The sequence below is a fragment of the Pseudopipra pipra genome, chromosome 6 (genome assembly GCF_036250125.1).
Source record: "Pseudopipra pipra isolate bDixPip1 chromosome 6, bDixPip1.hap1, whole genome shotgun sequence".
NCBI lineage: Eukaryota > Metazoa > Chordata > Aves > Passeriformes > Pipridae > Pseudopipra > Pseudopipra pipra.
The window spans coordinates 3,099,671-3,115,530 of record NC_087554.1 but is presented as its reverse complement, the minus strand read 5'-3'; the positions used below and the strand labels follow the sequence as shown (position 1 = coordinate 3,115,530).

The 15,860-nt window shown below is 37.2% G+C and overlaps 1 protein-coding gene across 6 annotated transcripts in view; it reads right to left on the bottom strand.

Moving 5' to 3' along the window:
* Positions 1-15,860, bottom strand: part of ELP4 (elongator acetyltransferase complex subunit 4) — a 141,272-nt gene that overhangs the window by 18,205 nt on the left and 107,207 nt on the right. The window contains exon 10 of one of the 6 annotated variants that reach the window (XM_064657002.1): positions 5,395-6,454. The exons of the other annotated variants lie outside the window; for them this stretch is intronic. Coding sequence (XP_064513072.1) covers positions 6,368-6,454 — 87 coding nt within the window. The 3' untranslated portion in view covers positions 5,395-6,367. Of the gene's footprint in view, positions 1-5,394; positions 6,455-15,860 lie in introns of those variants that run through there. 6 annotated transcript variants of the gene reach the window in all.

Here is a 15,860-nt window from a genome sequence, read left to right as displayed (position 1 = left end):
TACAAAAAATGAGCTTTCAAAAACAACCATTCCAGACCATATAGTTCTTCACATGAAAGGTTTTTTTTTATACCAGGTTTAATCTGTGCTCTTTATACAGCTGACTTTGCACGGTATTAATTTTCTTTAATACTGTGTATGTACATTTGTTACCCCTCTTTTAATCTGTAGCTAAGTGTCTGACTGGGGAAGCATCGAGAAGTGACTATTTATGAATGGACTGCGACTTCAGAGCGTGGGGTGTGTGTTTGTTTTGAGTATACAAAGCTGGGCTTTGACCCACAGCATTTTGTTTCTCCTTGGCTAAATAAGGAAGGAGGATGGTGAAGAGAGGAGTATGACTCACAACTAAGAGCAGATAATTCTCCCCAGTATAATGAACGCCTTTGTCATAAGGTGCTGACTCAGCAAACCTAACCTCCGCTATTCACTGGTTTAAGCAGAACCCGAAGAGTCGTTTTCCAATTTATTGTACACTTGCTGCTTCTCATTTTAAAATCTATGTCTCTATGTGTCTTATAATTTGACTAAGCAAGGGACAGTTTGCCCTGTGCCAGCTGAGCTCTGTGAGTCACTCTGGGCATCACCAAGAGCCAACAGTCACCATCCCTCCCCATTCCAGCTGACACTGCCCTTGGTGGCAATGGTGTCAGGACTATTCCTGAGTATCTGACTCCTATATCAGCTTTATATTCAGATTTTCTTCTTACCTTTTTGCTGAAAGTACAGGATATAAAAGCAGCACTCTGTATGCTTCAGGTTAGACACTGAAATTTGGGGTCTGAAAAAAATAGGAAGAAGAAAGGCCTTTTCTACAGGAGTGTGAGTTCCACTTTCTTTGCTGAGCTTTCAGTTCTAAAGATCTGTAGGATTTTGTTAGCAGGGACAAGGGCACAAGAAGGTGGCAGAGAAGACTAAATACCCTTGGGAGTGTTCCTTAGTGAGGTGGCAAAGGCAGCAGTCAAGACCTTAGCAGGAATTATGTTGGCTCAGCATCAATACCACACATTGGCTCATTGGCAGGTGTTAATGTGCTCAGAGAGAGTCTGCTAACAGCCCATGACCTGAAGGAACTCTCTAATCAGAAGGAAGTGAAGCAAGATTGATTCAAAGTAGGACAAAATCTCTTCTATATCAGAGACCTGCAAAATCTGTGAAGCTGAGAGGCTCAGCTCCTGTTCTGCTCAGCACACCTCTGAACTGCTCCCATCCAAGGGAGCAACTACTTTGAAATATCTGAAGGTCAGGTTCATGCATGTCCTTGTCAGCTCTTGTTTCTCTGCTGCACTGCCTCTTCTGGTGGGTTTTCTGTAGGAAGGGAGGCTCTAACACCAACCTGGATTAACCCGTCAGTGATGAGACTCTATTGATTAGCAATATGCTCAAGCTTTACTTTACTGGATTAAACAATTACAGAGTAGCCTGGATAAAAATACTCTCAAACGCTGGGGAAATGATGATAAATAAAGGTCAGTTGTCAACATTGCTAGTTTGGAAAAAAAAAGAAAAAGAAAACAATCACAAACACACTGGGCATCAGAACCAAACAGGAAAAAGTGGGTTGCAAAAAACAGAGAACCTGACAGTTTTTCATTTTAAGAGATGCAGGTACTTTGCAACACAAACAATAATAAAGATATGTAAAACCAATGGAATAGTAAATATTGTTAAAACAGTGAAAACAACAGTTCTGGTTAGTTTACCTCACAGATAAATTCTACAACACAATAAATCTGCTAAATTCAGATATGGCAATGATGAATTAAAGAAAATTATGTAAAGGATTCAGTGTAGCAGCCTGGAATAAAAAGAATTTGAGACCTGAGAGAATAAAAAACTGGCCAGATTTGATTTAACATCTCTTCATCCTTGCCAAAGATGCTGGTTACTAGACAAGGAAAATCTTGTATAATATGAAGAGGACAACACTTATATTTGGATCCCTTACAAACAGCTTCAGCTGACATTTAGGCCTCAAGTAAAACAAGTCAGACAGATGTGGTTGTGACCATGGCAAGGGAATACTTAAATGTAGAAATGTCTCTCACTGGCAGAAGAACAAGGATGTGGAAAAATATGGGCAGGACATTAACTAATTCAGCTAGAATCGCCAGTATTGTGGGGGAAAATGTATGAGCCTTTTTAAAAGAGCTTACTGCTAGGAAAGCAGCTATATTGCTCCTCTGGGTTTTCTGTAATGTGAGTGGAAGTGATTGTTACCGGGAGAATACCTTTCCTTTTGTCAGATCTTCTGATCCATACTCAGCAAAGGGCAGGAAAGGCCAGTGAAATACCTTGGTGTTACTTATCAGTGGGTTAATCCCATGTTCATTTGTGGGATAATGTGTTTTCTAGGAGGAAGTTGGCTGCCAATTTCATTAGAAGCAAGAACTAGATTTTATTATAGCAACAGAAAACTAGAAAACTCTTGAAACAATCTCTGAACTAACTCTGCATTTCAGCTGCAAGAATAAATGAAGGAAAGGATTTTTCTCCATGTCCACCTGACAACTAATGTTGCTTGATTTCTGGTGCACAGTATTTGTCATGTTTTCTTCAGGGATGTAAAAGAAATCAATCTTCTGCATGTTGCTTCCATGAGGCACACCACTGCTACTAGTCTAGGCCACAGCATTTTATTTCTAACTACTTGTTTCTCGTTATTCTTCATAATAGTTTCTTTAGCTCTAAGAGAATACTTTCACCCAGAACACTGATGACATTCCATTCTCGCCACTGTTATGCTGAATTAGTAGTTTCATTCCAGTACCTCCCCATTCACTAACCTCTCAGTCCTCCAACATTCCCTTTATAAGTGTATTGCTGTTTTATCTCACTTGATGCTACACTCTCCTTAAAATATCTTTCAAGACATAGAAGGAAAACAGCCAACTATTTCTATTCTCCAGATTCTGCACAACTATTTCTATTCTCCAGATTCTGCACAGGGGGTCTGATGAGGAAGAGAGGATGAAGTATCTGACATGTCCTTATCTATCAAGGGAAAAAAAAAAATCACACCAGAGAAGGATGCCTTTGTTTCTTGAGTTCAAAATCCTAGCAGTCTGAGCAACTCCATAAATGATGGAGAGTTTTGAGCAATTTCAGCCTTTCTTTTTCTCCTCTGCTCCCTTTTTTCCTTCCATTCCAGGGCTGGTAACAGCCAAAACTATTGGGTGAGAGGAGTAAATGGACAGTTAGTCCCATATAGCTGTGGCCTCTTCCAGAACAGGTGGATTTGGTGCAGAACCAGAGAGGTGCTGTAGTTTCACTCACTGGTGACTCTGAGTTCTCCTGCCCTTGGCTTTAGGCAGCTCCAACGGGAGGAACATTTTCTAGCACCTCTTAAAGCTGAGTGCACCCCACCCCCAGAGCAGCCAGGCTGCTCCTGAACACCACCAGCACCTCTCCAACGTGTCTCACAACATGTGTTCCACTCCTGACGGCCTTACCTAAGAAGAACAAGGCAGCACGGGCAAAAAAAATCCCTGCTAGAGATCAGCACTTCAAAAGTGCCTTTGCAAAATGTGCAATGCATTGCATGCACAGCCCGTGAGGTGAAGGCATCTCCACTCACGTAAAAAACCCAAAAAGCAAATCCACAGCTATAACTGATCACTGAAAGACTGCAAAGCACAATGACAATATATTTCAACATTAAATATGACTGTTATAGCATGTGTCTTTAAACAGATACCAGGGGAGCTCTTCAACAAATATAAACAAAAAAGGAAAAGACAGTTACAGTCAATGCTTATTTTTTAAAATTTTACCTAGGGGAGTTCCCACTACTCATGAGCTGAGAAAGCACAGATTTAGGAATCAAGATCTATTATTAAAATCCTTACTTCTGGAGAGGTCGTTTGTTTCTCACTTTATTCCATATGACTGTAATTGTGTACATGCAGGATGGAAAACAGGTGGGCTCTAGTATTTTTGCAGAAGGAAAATGTAATTATCGAAACTAATTCAACATACTCTTAAACCCCACTATTTTTAATTAAAAAAAATTAAGGAAAATGAATGAAAAACTTTTTGATGCCACTGTGCTATTAAAGTTGGATTTTTAATCACACCAATTATTTCTAAGAAACACATCATTACACACATTTAATTAACTTCTACTTAACAACTTTGGGTGATTAAGTCTTAAGATATCTCACATCATAGGCAGGGGGAAATGGCAGTTTGATATGTTACATACTATGACACAGACGACACAGACTGCTCGGAACTTAAGGCTTTCATAATTTTATTTTTCCCTTATTAAAAAATTCCACCGTTCGTGTCGACGTATCCTTAACAGCAGAACGAGAATCAGAGTTCAAACCATTCACTCTTAAGTGTTCCAGTTTAAGGTGAGGCCTTGCACAACATCTAATGACACATCCTGCCTGACAGAACTTGTGTGGGATAACAGCCGCCAAGGCAGACAACTTTCCAGGTTGTCAACTTCCAGCGACAGATATTTATGGACTAATTAAATGGTCCTTTCACATTCTTGTCTAATTGAAACTTAATGTGAACTAACCACAGCACAATTACAGTGCACAATACATTCTGCATGATGCACTCATTTCCTACCCCATAAGCAAATCTAGAATTCTAAAGGTCTGAGTAACCTAATGTGCACGTGAGTTCAACTCAGACAAACTATGTCAGAATCACAGCATTTTTGCTGTAGTTTACATATTTGCATTCTCTCTGCACTCCTAAAAGCTGCTTGGGTAATGCCAAGACTTAAATTTTCTATTTTTAAAGGTAGCTCTGTAAATTCTACGAAGCCTTTTATTACTACAAGTCAGATGAATTACTCTGGGAAAATACAACTTGCACCCCAAAGTAGGAAACTAGGAAAACACCTTTGCTGAAAAGATTGGACTCCATTCAAGAATGTATCATCTCAAGGACAACATAAACAAAAGAGAAGAATATTTTCATGAGTACCACATAGTTATTGAGAGTGTGATTTTGGAACCTAAACCAGTTTTAGTGAAGCAAACTGTTTATTTTATTTGCTTTTACTAGAAGATCCTACTTCTGAAAGAGTCATTCCTTCTCTGTTACAATTACATGTTCTAGCCGCAGAAACACCACGTAGTTGCCAAAAATCTGCCACTTTAAAAACAACCACCAGGTAATATACAGAATATCAGGTTAAAAAGTTAACCCTCCAACAAATATTATCATTAGAAATCCAGCTCATCCCCCACCTTCCTGCTTTGCATTCCAGACCTGAACTTCCTTATAAACCTTGGCACAACTCTTGCTAAATAGTTGAGTTCAGGTAAGAAATGCCAACTTACTAAAATAAGTTAAGCCAGTCAGGGCACAGACACCACTATTATGCAGTGCTTTCGTATTAGGAGCTGAAAAAAGAAAGAGATGGAGCAATTTCTGGAAGAAGAACATGCTTTTTAATAGAAGTTAAACAAATTGGACATGAAAAAGGAAGCATTTTGCTCTAGCTATGTCACCTGAGGGAAAATACCTTCATTTAGTATACAGGTAAAATTAGTAATCAAAGTAAACAGAACTTTTCACTTAGTATATGAATAAAATTAATAATCAAGTAAACAGAACTAATTATGTAGGACTTTTCCTCCCTCTTGGTATAACATAAATATCTGAAGCTTTGAAAAACTGAGTAGTGAGTCATGAAGAGCCTAAAACAATCTTATCACACACACAGTGAGACATTGCTAAGTAGGGCATGCACTGCCAAATGCTGGAACTTCTAACCTGAGAAAGTTTTCACATGTTTATCTTGGGTCATCATCTTTCCTTTTTCTCCAGTGTGTTAAGGGTAGCAGAACTTACAGAGAACCCAGACAACTCCAAGTTATGCACAACACATTATGAAAGCAGCTGTTTCAAAGAACACTCAATTATTGCTTAGCTAGATAAAAAACCTCTCCAAATAATGTACTATAGATTTCACTCCTTTAAATTTAGTTGATACTGTTATGTTGGTTAAACATCCCTTATATACAAACTGCTCTTATGTACAAATCACAAGAAATGGAAGAAAAAAAGAAATGCACATTAAATATGCTGCAAGTTGTGTATTCCTATTAACTGCAACAATTACACAGTAGTTTTCCAGTTTTGCACTGGTCTTACTTTGCATTTTCAAAGTCAGTGACTTAGTGATGGCTGCAATTTTTGCTCATTTACACTTCTACCATTTTTAGTACATGTCAATCATTTAAAAAGAGACACTGACAGCCAACAGATTTAGAAATTTTGGGCTCTTAATGAAAATGATCACTGACTTCAGAAGAAAGCCTTTGACTACAATGAAGGAGACCTACGAGATGAGAAGCTCTGCTTGCCATGTTGGGACCTCAAGGTTCACTCTGACATATCAACAGGATGTGACAGGAAAGATGAAGTCTGACAGTTCAAACAGGACTGACTCTTTCTCCAAAAAAAATCCACCTTCACAGAACACCTGAAAATAGAAAAATATCTGGAGATACCTAAAAAGGTAAGGAGAGGAAACTACCAAGATGAGGCAAAAAGGGAAAATAAGCACCAATCACAAAAAAAAAAAAAAAGAGGTGAAATCAGCACCCATGGCTTTTCCCTAGCTCAGATAAACATTTTTTAAGCATTTTAAGTATATTTTAATATGACAATGACCTTTTGTTCCAAGCCTTGTCCCCTGTGCACTGGCACAGTCCCATGGGCTCCTTAGTTGGGCCCGCACCATCAAAATGTCATCTGTATATTTCCACACTTAATGACTTGAAAAAATTGATACTGAATCATGAAAACATGGGTTTTTTGTTAAAAAGATACTTCAAGAATGTTAAGAAAGAAAAAGAACTCACAAGTTTTCCTTCCTTTGCCTCTTTCAGCCAAAAAGGACACGCTGTCTCACTTTATTGCCTAAACAAGAGGCAGTAAGACAAAAGCTCTATCTACAGGGCAGAGTATCTCAGCATGAAGGCTGAATATATACTTTGGAAAATGAAATAGAAGTTCCTGGACTATCCTTCACTCTTTTTTACCCTCATCCACATTAGTATGTCTTGTAAGACACAAATCTTTCAATATCTCCCTTCATGTACCTTTATTCCTGAGGTGGTACTTTCACACATATAATCAATCAGATGTTTTCCCCCTTACTTTTATCAATCTTTTTCAAATGGAAAATAAGTTACTGGAATGAAATTAATAATTGTTTTTCATATGGTTCTTTCATGTTACATTAATTTGGGCACAAAACAGAAATGCAAACCAAACTGAATGTTTCTACATACAAATCAAATTACTTTGAGCAGCTGATTTCTAGGCCTTTACTCACTGACATATATATATCTTATATATATATTATTTCTTTGGATATTTCATGCTTTTTTTTTCCATCTAGATTCTATCTGCTGACTTGAGGTGAGACCAGCACAAAGAACACTCTATATTTTAGGGCAATCAGATCCAGAAACAGGTTGATGACCTGAAAGGGCTTTATTAGGATGCTGAACTGACAGCTCAAGTTTTCTGGACCAACCCCCTACCAATTTTGTCCAATTTAATATTTTCTATGTGCATACATTAAAATATGGGGTTTTATAAATAAGGGAAATTCTTTACAAAGCCAAGATTTACCTCTTTTTCCAGGAAGCATCTAATCTGTATGACACCAAGTCAGCCTGTGGCCTTCAGCCTGCACATAAATTTCTGCCAAGCAATTACCTGAAAGTCACTTTAATGGTAGGATGAAGTTATTCATCTCTCATATTTAATGACAGACAAGAACAATAATGCTGGTTTATGCTCGAGGTAAGGACTTGGTTTCATTTTTTTTTTCTTCAAGTATAACACATGAGAAAAAAAGATGGACATAATTCAAAGAACTAATAGGAAATTTGAGGAACACAGCAGAAATACCCATATGGACTATTTTCTGGCCTGTGTATAAAATCAAATAATTACTTCAGTTGCTGCATTTTGACACTACAGGGTGCAGAAAATGCTTTCTGTATAAGAAGCCAGTTTGAGATACTATTTCTCTAAGGCTATGAACATGAATGGTATTATTTAAAATTATTTTTTTGTCTGTTATGATTTAATTCTTATTAAAGAATGTTGTTTCATGTGAAGAATTTTAAGACATTTTTGAGAAGACTTAAACTAGATGAAAGCTCTGCAAGCACAACATTTTATTATTGTATATGTAGGAGTTTAATTTATGCTATGCTTTCTCTTTGTTTATAAACTGTTCCTGTAAAAAAAAAATTCAAAGTATTTAAAAATACTTATAATTCTCACTACACTGAACTCTATATACAAATAAATACACCTTAAAAACCAACATGCAGCCCTTTTGCTTAAAATTTCTTTTAGTAAATTGACATATTATAAATTGTATGTTGACAAACAAAACTGGAAGAAGCTGTTGAACCCTTGTAGAAGTGGGTAGCTCCTGGAAAAACCTCAGCAGTTGGGAGGAGAGGAGGCTACTGGTACTCCTGCCTGCAGTCTCTGCCTGCTCTGGGAACCACCTTTTGTGCAAGATGCCAAGGAAAGTGTCATTAAGGCCAAATTCCTCCCGTGGCAGGAGGACTCACACTGAGAGACTCATATGCTTGTGGCAAGAACCTTGAGTCAGAAACCCTGAGGCCATGAATCCCAAAACAGCTTAGCAGAGGGAGGGGCAGCCCAGGAGAAACTTCCTAACAGCAAATGGTAGGGCAGGTCTTACTTCTAAAAACTGAATGAAAAAAATCATCGAGGTAGGATGAAACAGCTGCACTGTTGTGACTCAAAAGCTGAAGAAGAATGTATTTTCCTTCTCTGCCATTTCTTGGAGGTATAAGGACATAATCCTTAACTCTGACACAGCAGAGGTTTTGTTGTCTGTCCCTTAGATCAACTTTGTTGAATAAAGTATTCATTAAATGGTCATTAAATAACACTCCCCTTTGCAGTGTAAGCAGGTAGATACACGAGTGCTCTTGATGTGGTACCCCTAGAGGTAAAGAGCAAAGAATTCAGGTGTACCTTTGATGCAAACCAAACCCAATGTATTCATAAAGAAGGCACAGTTTCTTCTTTTTTTTCCTCTGAAAAGTAGAATTAAAGAAGATACTGTGCCATTCTGTAATCAATGAAACAAGATTACTGAGAATCTCCTGACTTTGTCACTGACTTTTCCTCTTGGCTGGAACAATCCGAGCCAACTGCTTTGGTTAATAACAATGGAGAAAGTGAAAACTGTAAACAACAAGAGGAATTTGATTCCTAGGTAGCAACAGATTTTCTTTGATGCCTGTCAAATGAAAAACTCCTTATATGAAATTATGGGGCAACTATAATACTACAATGTGTATTTCTTCAGGTCCTCAGTGTTACATGATGGAAAATCAAAGGCAGAACTTCATCTGTGGCAAACAGGAATTGCTCTTCACTGACCTTCAAACTCAGGGTTACTACTGCCTGTCTGACAGCTGCCAGGTTGTTCTCCTAATACCCATTCTGAAGCTTGTTAGACTCTTAATAAATTACACATTGTTTTTTAACATGTTCAGTAAACGCCTGTTCTCTGTATAGGATGGAACAAATGATCCACTAGGGATTTTTAACTTATTAGCGATAACACAGTACTTAATTGTGGAAAAATATATTAAGAAATCATTGCCTACTTGATTTTTTTACTTCCAATTTTCTTCTTTCTCCTGAGCACATTGCCCACTTCAGTTCCAACTACTTCACAAGAAGGACTTTGTCTTAAAAGTGTTTGCTAAATGTCTCACATTTTTTAAGGAAGTAGATAAAAAACCAGCAAAAGACCTAAAACTGAATGATTTAAAGTAGCTAATATTTTTTTTCTGAAGGTTATAAAAAGAGTATATATACATATGCACAGACACATATATATATATGTATCTGTTTGCATTATGTGGGTGTAGCACTGCAGTGGTGTGAATGCATCCAGCTAAACTTAGCTAGCTAAGCTAAGCACTAGCTAAGCTAAGCACTGGCTAAACTTTCTTCCTGGTCTCTCAGAAGAAAAAATAATTGTTCAAAAGAGGTTACTTTCAGTCTATTTTCCTAACTTTGAAATAAATTTTTTTTTGCCTATTAGTAATTTAGACATTATTAATAGTCTGGGGCACCCAAAAGAAGGAGCTTTTTTATGGTCCTATGAACATACGTTTTATGTCAAGAAAACTATATTTTTATACAAAATATAGCCCCATATAAAGATTACACTGAAAATAGCCCTAAGATAGAACAAATCATAAAGAAGTTAGTGCATGTGTTAAGCCTGTAGAGACAAAGCATAAAAATAATATTCTTCTGACATTGTGAATGAATGTCACTTTCATATTTTTGTGGGAAAATTTACATGGACACTTTGAAGGCAATTTGTGTCTCATGTATGTGGTTACCATTCTTCTTTCAGTATATTTATAGAACTTGGTGAAGATAGTTGTGGCTATTCAAATGCAATTTGTTCAAATGGCACTACCTTGGCATATTGATTTCATATTGAAAGAATGTTTCTGCTCAGTTTGAAAAAATCTGCTCCACATTTTGCTATTAGAAATATGATATTCAGATACTATGTGGCTAAATCAAAGAAGAAAAGAATTTTGAGAAATATTTCCTATAACATGGTAGTTTGGCTTTTTTGAGTAGCACTTGAACTCTCAGAACCAATCCTTGTGCTCTGTAAGCACATGGAAAGCTGCCTATGAATGCTAACCAAAGTTGGATCAGATCTGGCTATCACTGAAAACAAACAATTGATAAGAAGGTAACTTGTTTTTCTTCAAAAAATATTCATAAAGTAGCAGCTGAAAGAACTGAAAATTATGCCAGCTTTGATACTTTTTGTATTATTTATCACAGAAAATGTAAAAGGTTTTGCCATTAAAACATACTAGAGATTTATGTCAAGTTGATTTTATTTATGACGATAATTACAGCCTATTTCAACCACAAGGAAGCCTTTTACAGATGACACACAGTTTTATTTCCCCTGAAAACCACGAAGTATTCTATCTAAATTACAAACACCACTGTATTTTACGACTAGCTAAATCATTAATCAAGATAAGTATGGGAAAGCCAAGGGATCTCAGTTTACTTGGTGGCTGATTGCCCAGCAACCATTCCCTGTAATTGTTTTTAGCAGCAGAGCAGTGTTCCTGGAGACCAGGGGCTCTCACAGCCCATGTCCTTTTCCTGCAGTGGTGCAGGGGAAAACTAAAGAACCCAAACAAAACACAGCCAGATTTCAGATAAGTCCTAGCTCAGCTTCATTGACTGCAGCTTCATCACAGTCACTGAGCAGTGCAAGATGAGGTCTCTTGAGAACCCAGGCCTGCTCACAAGTGGTGATCTGTGTTTTAAATATGATTTTTGGACTGAAGAAAGTAGATCTATTTCATGATCAAATGCTAAAAGTAAGTTTTAAAAAAAGTAATTACTTAATTTACTTATTAAATTATTTCATATGATGGTGGGAACTAGAAGATTAATATATATTTAAATTTAATGAAACCTTGTAATATAGTCACAGAAACCTTCTAGACCAAGGAAATCTAACAGTTTATTCTTAACATAATTCCTGCTGTATGTAATCTACTTTTCCACTGCAAAAACTATACTTTCTGGACATTCTCTTTTTTCTACATTCACTACTTATGCCTCTGGCTCATCACAGACACCTTCCTTCAGGTAATTTATTTTCCTTATTTGGACCCTAGCCATTATCACCCTGTTCACTTTTCACATATACCTGCATTGCTCCCTGATAAATCTATCCAAGGAATTATTCCAATAGAGAATGGCCCAATAACTAAGGTACTCAGCTGGGGTTTAGAAACTCCAGTGCTTTGATAGAGATCTCAAGTATGATCTCCATCAAGGCACTGGCAGAAATCCAGCCACAGAAAACCAGACTTTTGCCCAGCCTAACTCATCCTGTTTCTTGGCAAAATGGATGGTAAAGCTTAGATCATGTAGCATTTTAACTCCTGGTGACATGCTTGAGTTCTGTTGCATAAAGGCTGTAGGTCTGTCTTCACTGAAGTTGCCTCCTGCAGTTCAACACACTTTTTAAACAGAAGCTGTTAGAAGCAAAGATCCCTGTCAAAGTTGGCTACAGAGAAAGGGTGGCTGAACGTTTCTGTAATGGATTCCTTTCTATGACAAAGAAAATAGCATGCAAAAATTTACCAGGTTAAATGGAAAAGCCACTTTAACATGCTATTAACGGCGTGAAAGATCCCTGACTTGCAGGGTTAAACGAAGCTGAAGGAATCTGGTTCATGCCAGACTTGCCTTGCCTTTGTATTTTCAGTTGTCTGCCACAAGAATGGAAAGTTAGGTACGGACTCCATCAAAGATTCAACCATAATTTTAATACAGCAGTAAATAAATGATTTACTGTGAAATAAAACCCCAGGGCAAGTCCAATCCTTGGTGCATTTGATATTCCTCTATTTTCCTTTCACTAGACATGAGAGACATACTTTTGGGTACAGAGCCTGAACTGAATTTTCCAGTGTATTGAGAGCTCCAGTGACTGCAAACCAAGCAGAGATGAGGTAATGCTTCCTACCCACACCCCCAAATATATTCAGAGTTGCAAAGCCTTTATCAGAAATTCGTAGCCTGGATTTTAGCCAAAGCAGCCAAACCAGAGAGTGTTTTTGCTAGGCCCAGGAGGTGCACATCCCACCCCAGAGAGCAAAAAAGGGAATAAATTAGCCACACCTTGCCAGGCCTTGGAAGAAGCAGCCAAAGTAGGGAGATGTGTTTGTTCTCTGCCAGGTGTCTGGCTGGCTGTATTTGTATACTATGGGTCCCTAAGGCTCATCAGTCCCTACTTGACCATACCATTATAACTACCATTACAAACATAAAAATAGTATTATGGTGAAATATTTCAGTGGAGAGATATTGCACATTGCTTCCTATAAAACTCTAGCATTGAATTATTACCTGAGAGACCAGATTCAGGACACAATATTTTTCATTTATGCTATAGTTCATTGCCCCATTGCTAAATCCATCTGCTTGTCTATACAGACACCAGAACTCTAAGAAGCAGTGGCAACATCTTGACATTGACTGAAATCAGGTGACCAATTTACCACAGAGAAGAAAACGGAATAAAAAATGGAATATTGTTATTTGGCTACTTTTAGTAGTTAGGTGTCAGATTATCTGTCCTACTGTGGGACCTTTTAGATGAGATACAAGATTTAGAGTTCAACTGTCAGAGGGTATTAGAGAGTCCATAAGAGGTCAGCTATTAACCCTGATCTAGCAAAATCCAAAAAGCACTGATAAATAATTAAATATTTGCCTAATTTAAAGATAACAGATATACTATTCAGATAAGATAATTTTCTACATTTTTCCAAAGTAACCTTTTAGCTTTGAGGGCTCGGACAGCTGTCGTGTTTCTCTCCTGAAAAAAATGCTGCAATTAAATAAAACCTGGATTATCTTCTGTATAAACACAGTCGTTAGAGCTCCTTGGGATCTCTTATGCACCAAGGCAGTCCAGTCCATACATGCAGAGCAGGATGCAATGCAGCACATCTAAGATTTTAGAATGAGAACTTAAATCCCAGGTTTTGAAGGAGCAAATATCTCTAAACATCAGTGTGGGTTTACCGTAATTTTAAGTAATTCTTAAACCTGACAAAATTAACTTACTATAACTATGATTAGATTTTTCAGCCTAAAATCATCACTGGTTAGTGACTCAGTTAATGAGTGTTTTTATGATTTATTAGTTAAACGGAAAGATTATGAGTTTAAATTCTATTCCTGATTAACTATATTAGAAATTATATACATGACTTGTCATTTTTAAAAGAATGGTGCCTTAAAGTTTAATTAGGGCATGCAAGCTGTTTTGAGTAACTTCAGGTGAAAGGTTCAACAGTATTATTACAAATTATAAAGAAAATACCACACAGTATTGCTATCACTAATATTACTAATATGAGATTTCGGATAAGGTGGCAGCTTAAACCAATCAAACTCAGTACAAAATGTTGCCCACAGATGAAGAATTTATCTGCCCTGATGCAGGAATTACTGTGCAAAGTACTGTGACCTGTATTACAGAAGAGGTCAGATTAAGTAACCACAATAGTCTCTGTGCACCCTAAAATCCTGTAATATTGCAGACTGAAAAGAAGTTAAATACAAAGCTCTACTTGCTTCTTTCTTCTGAGTATAAACTATATGAGTGCCATTCAACTACATAAACACATTCATTAGGTTTTCAGTAGGTCTCCTTTCTAAGGAAAGAAATTACATACTTTTGAGCTCTTGAGTGAACTACAGTGTTTTATGCCTTTAATTCAACACTCTTAGGGCTTACAGTTCATTGAAATTCAAAATCATGGGTACAAACCGTGTTGTTCACAAAGAAAATGTTGACCTTCCTATATAGCAAATGCCTTTTCGTTCCCCCCTTTTTTTTTTATTTTAATAAAGAAACACTAATGAAGCTGAAGGAGGTAAAAGATTTGACCTTCCTATTAAAATAACAAATGTAATATAATTCACATATTACAGCATGTTGGCTACTGCTCATGAAATAAAATACTGCAACAGAAAGAGCATATTGTTTCTACACATCGAAAATATGCAAATTAGACAAGTATTCAATATTCACTTGAAAGCGAGAAAATGTACCAGACTACCAATGGTATTTAGGAAAGCAAACTGGTTGAACATGATTATTTGAATTTAAAAAATGGGTATGGGATTCCCCTCTCTTTGCTTCTTGCCATATATGGTATCTGTGGAATATCCACAGGGCAAATTATTCACTACCTTTTTCAAGATGAAAAGCTACTGATTGGCATCAGACATCAAGAGGGATTTTGGCATTAGAATAGATTTACACTTGATGACATGTCAAAGGCTTGAAACAAAAACTACAGAATTTACTCATGAATGCCGAAGGCAAGGCACTTATTCAATAGTAGCTCAATGCACATCTTTCCAAGGATGGCATTCAACCACACCAAGAACAAAATACAGCAAACAAAACATGGTTATACTTGGAAATGAATGTGCTTGACTAGACTGAACAAAATAACAGCCAGCATTACCTGTTGCCAGCTGTCAGTGAAGAATAAAGAACTGTAACATCCTTGTAATAAAGAGGGAAACAGAATCCAAGCTCATAATGAAAATACAGCAGTTAGTGGGATGAAGCAGGATCAGCAGCAGTATGTGTGGGCATGATAACTCCCACTCCCAGCCTACTGGCCCTTTAATTGATGGGTCCTCACTTCTCTTTTCCCACAAAACTTGAAAATAAAGAAAAATTATGTAGGAGAGTAGGCATAAGGTGTACTGCATTATAGGTGTAGGAATATATGGCATACTGCCACATTTTGCCATTTCTCCTTCAATCTCCATTGTGATTATTTATAAAATAATTTCATTATTTGCATTACAGTGAAGTGTTTGTAAAAATTATTACAAGTGTTGACAAGATCACAATTATTTAGGTGCAGCCAACCACTGAACATATTTCCAGTGACTTTATTTTAGTGGAATAAAAATACATGTATCTCATTTCCGTATTGGATGTGTGGGAAAGATCATCTAAATAGGTTTGGTGTGAAGAACCTGTGAGCAATGACAAGCCTATCTACAATAGAAGTCATAAATAGAAGGAAACATGAGAAGCACAAGGGAACAACCACTCACTCACATCACATCCATGGATACAGGTGCCTTATTTTGTACCTTTGTCCTTACAGGGATCTGCTCATGTCACACCTCACACACAAAGTTAAGAGACTGCTTTGTGCAGATATGGTATCAAAAGTCAGGAGCACAGGTTGCCTGAAGCACCTGCA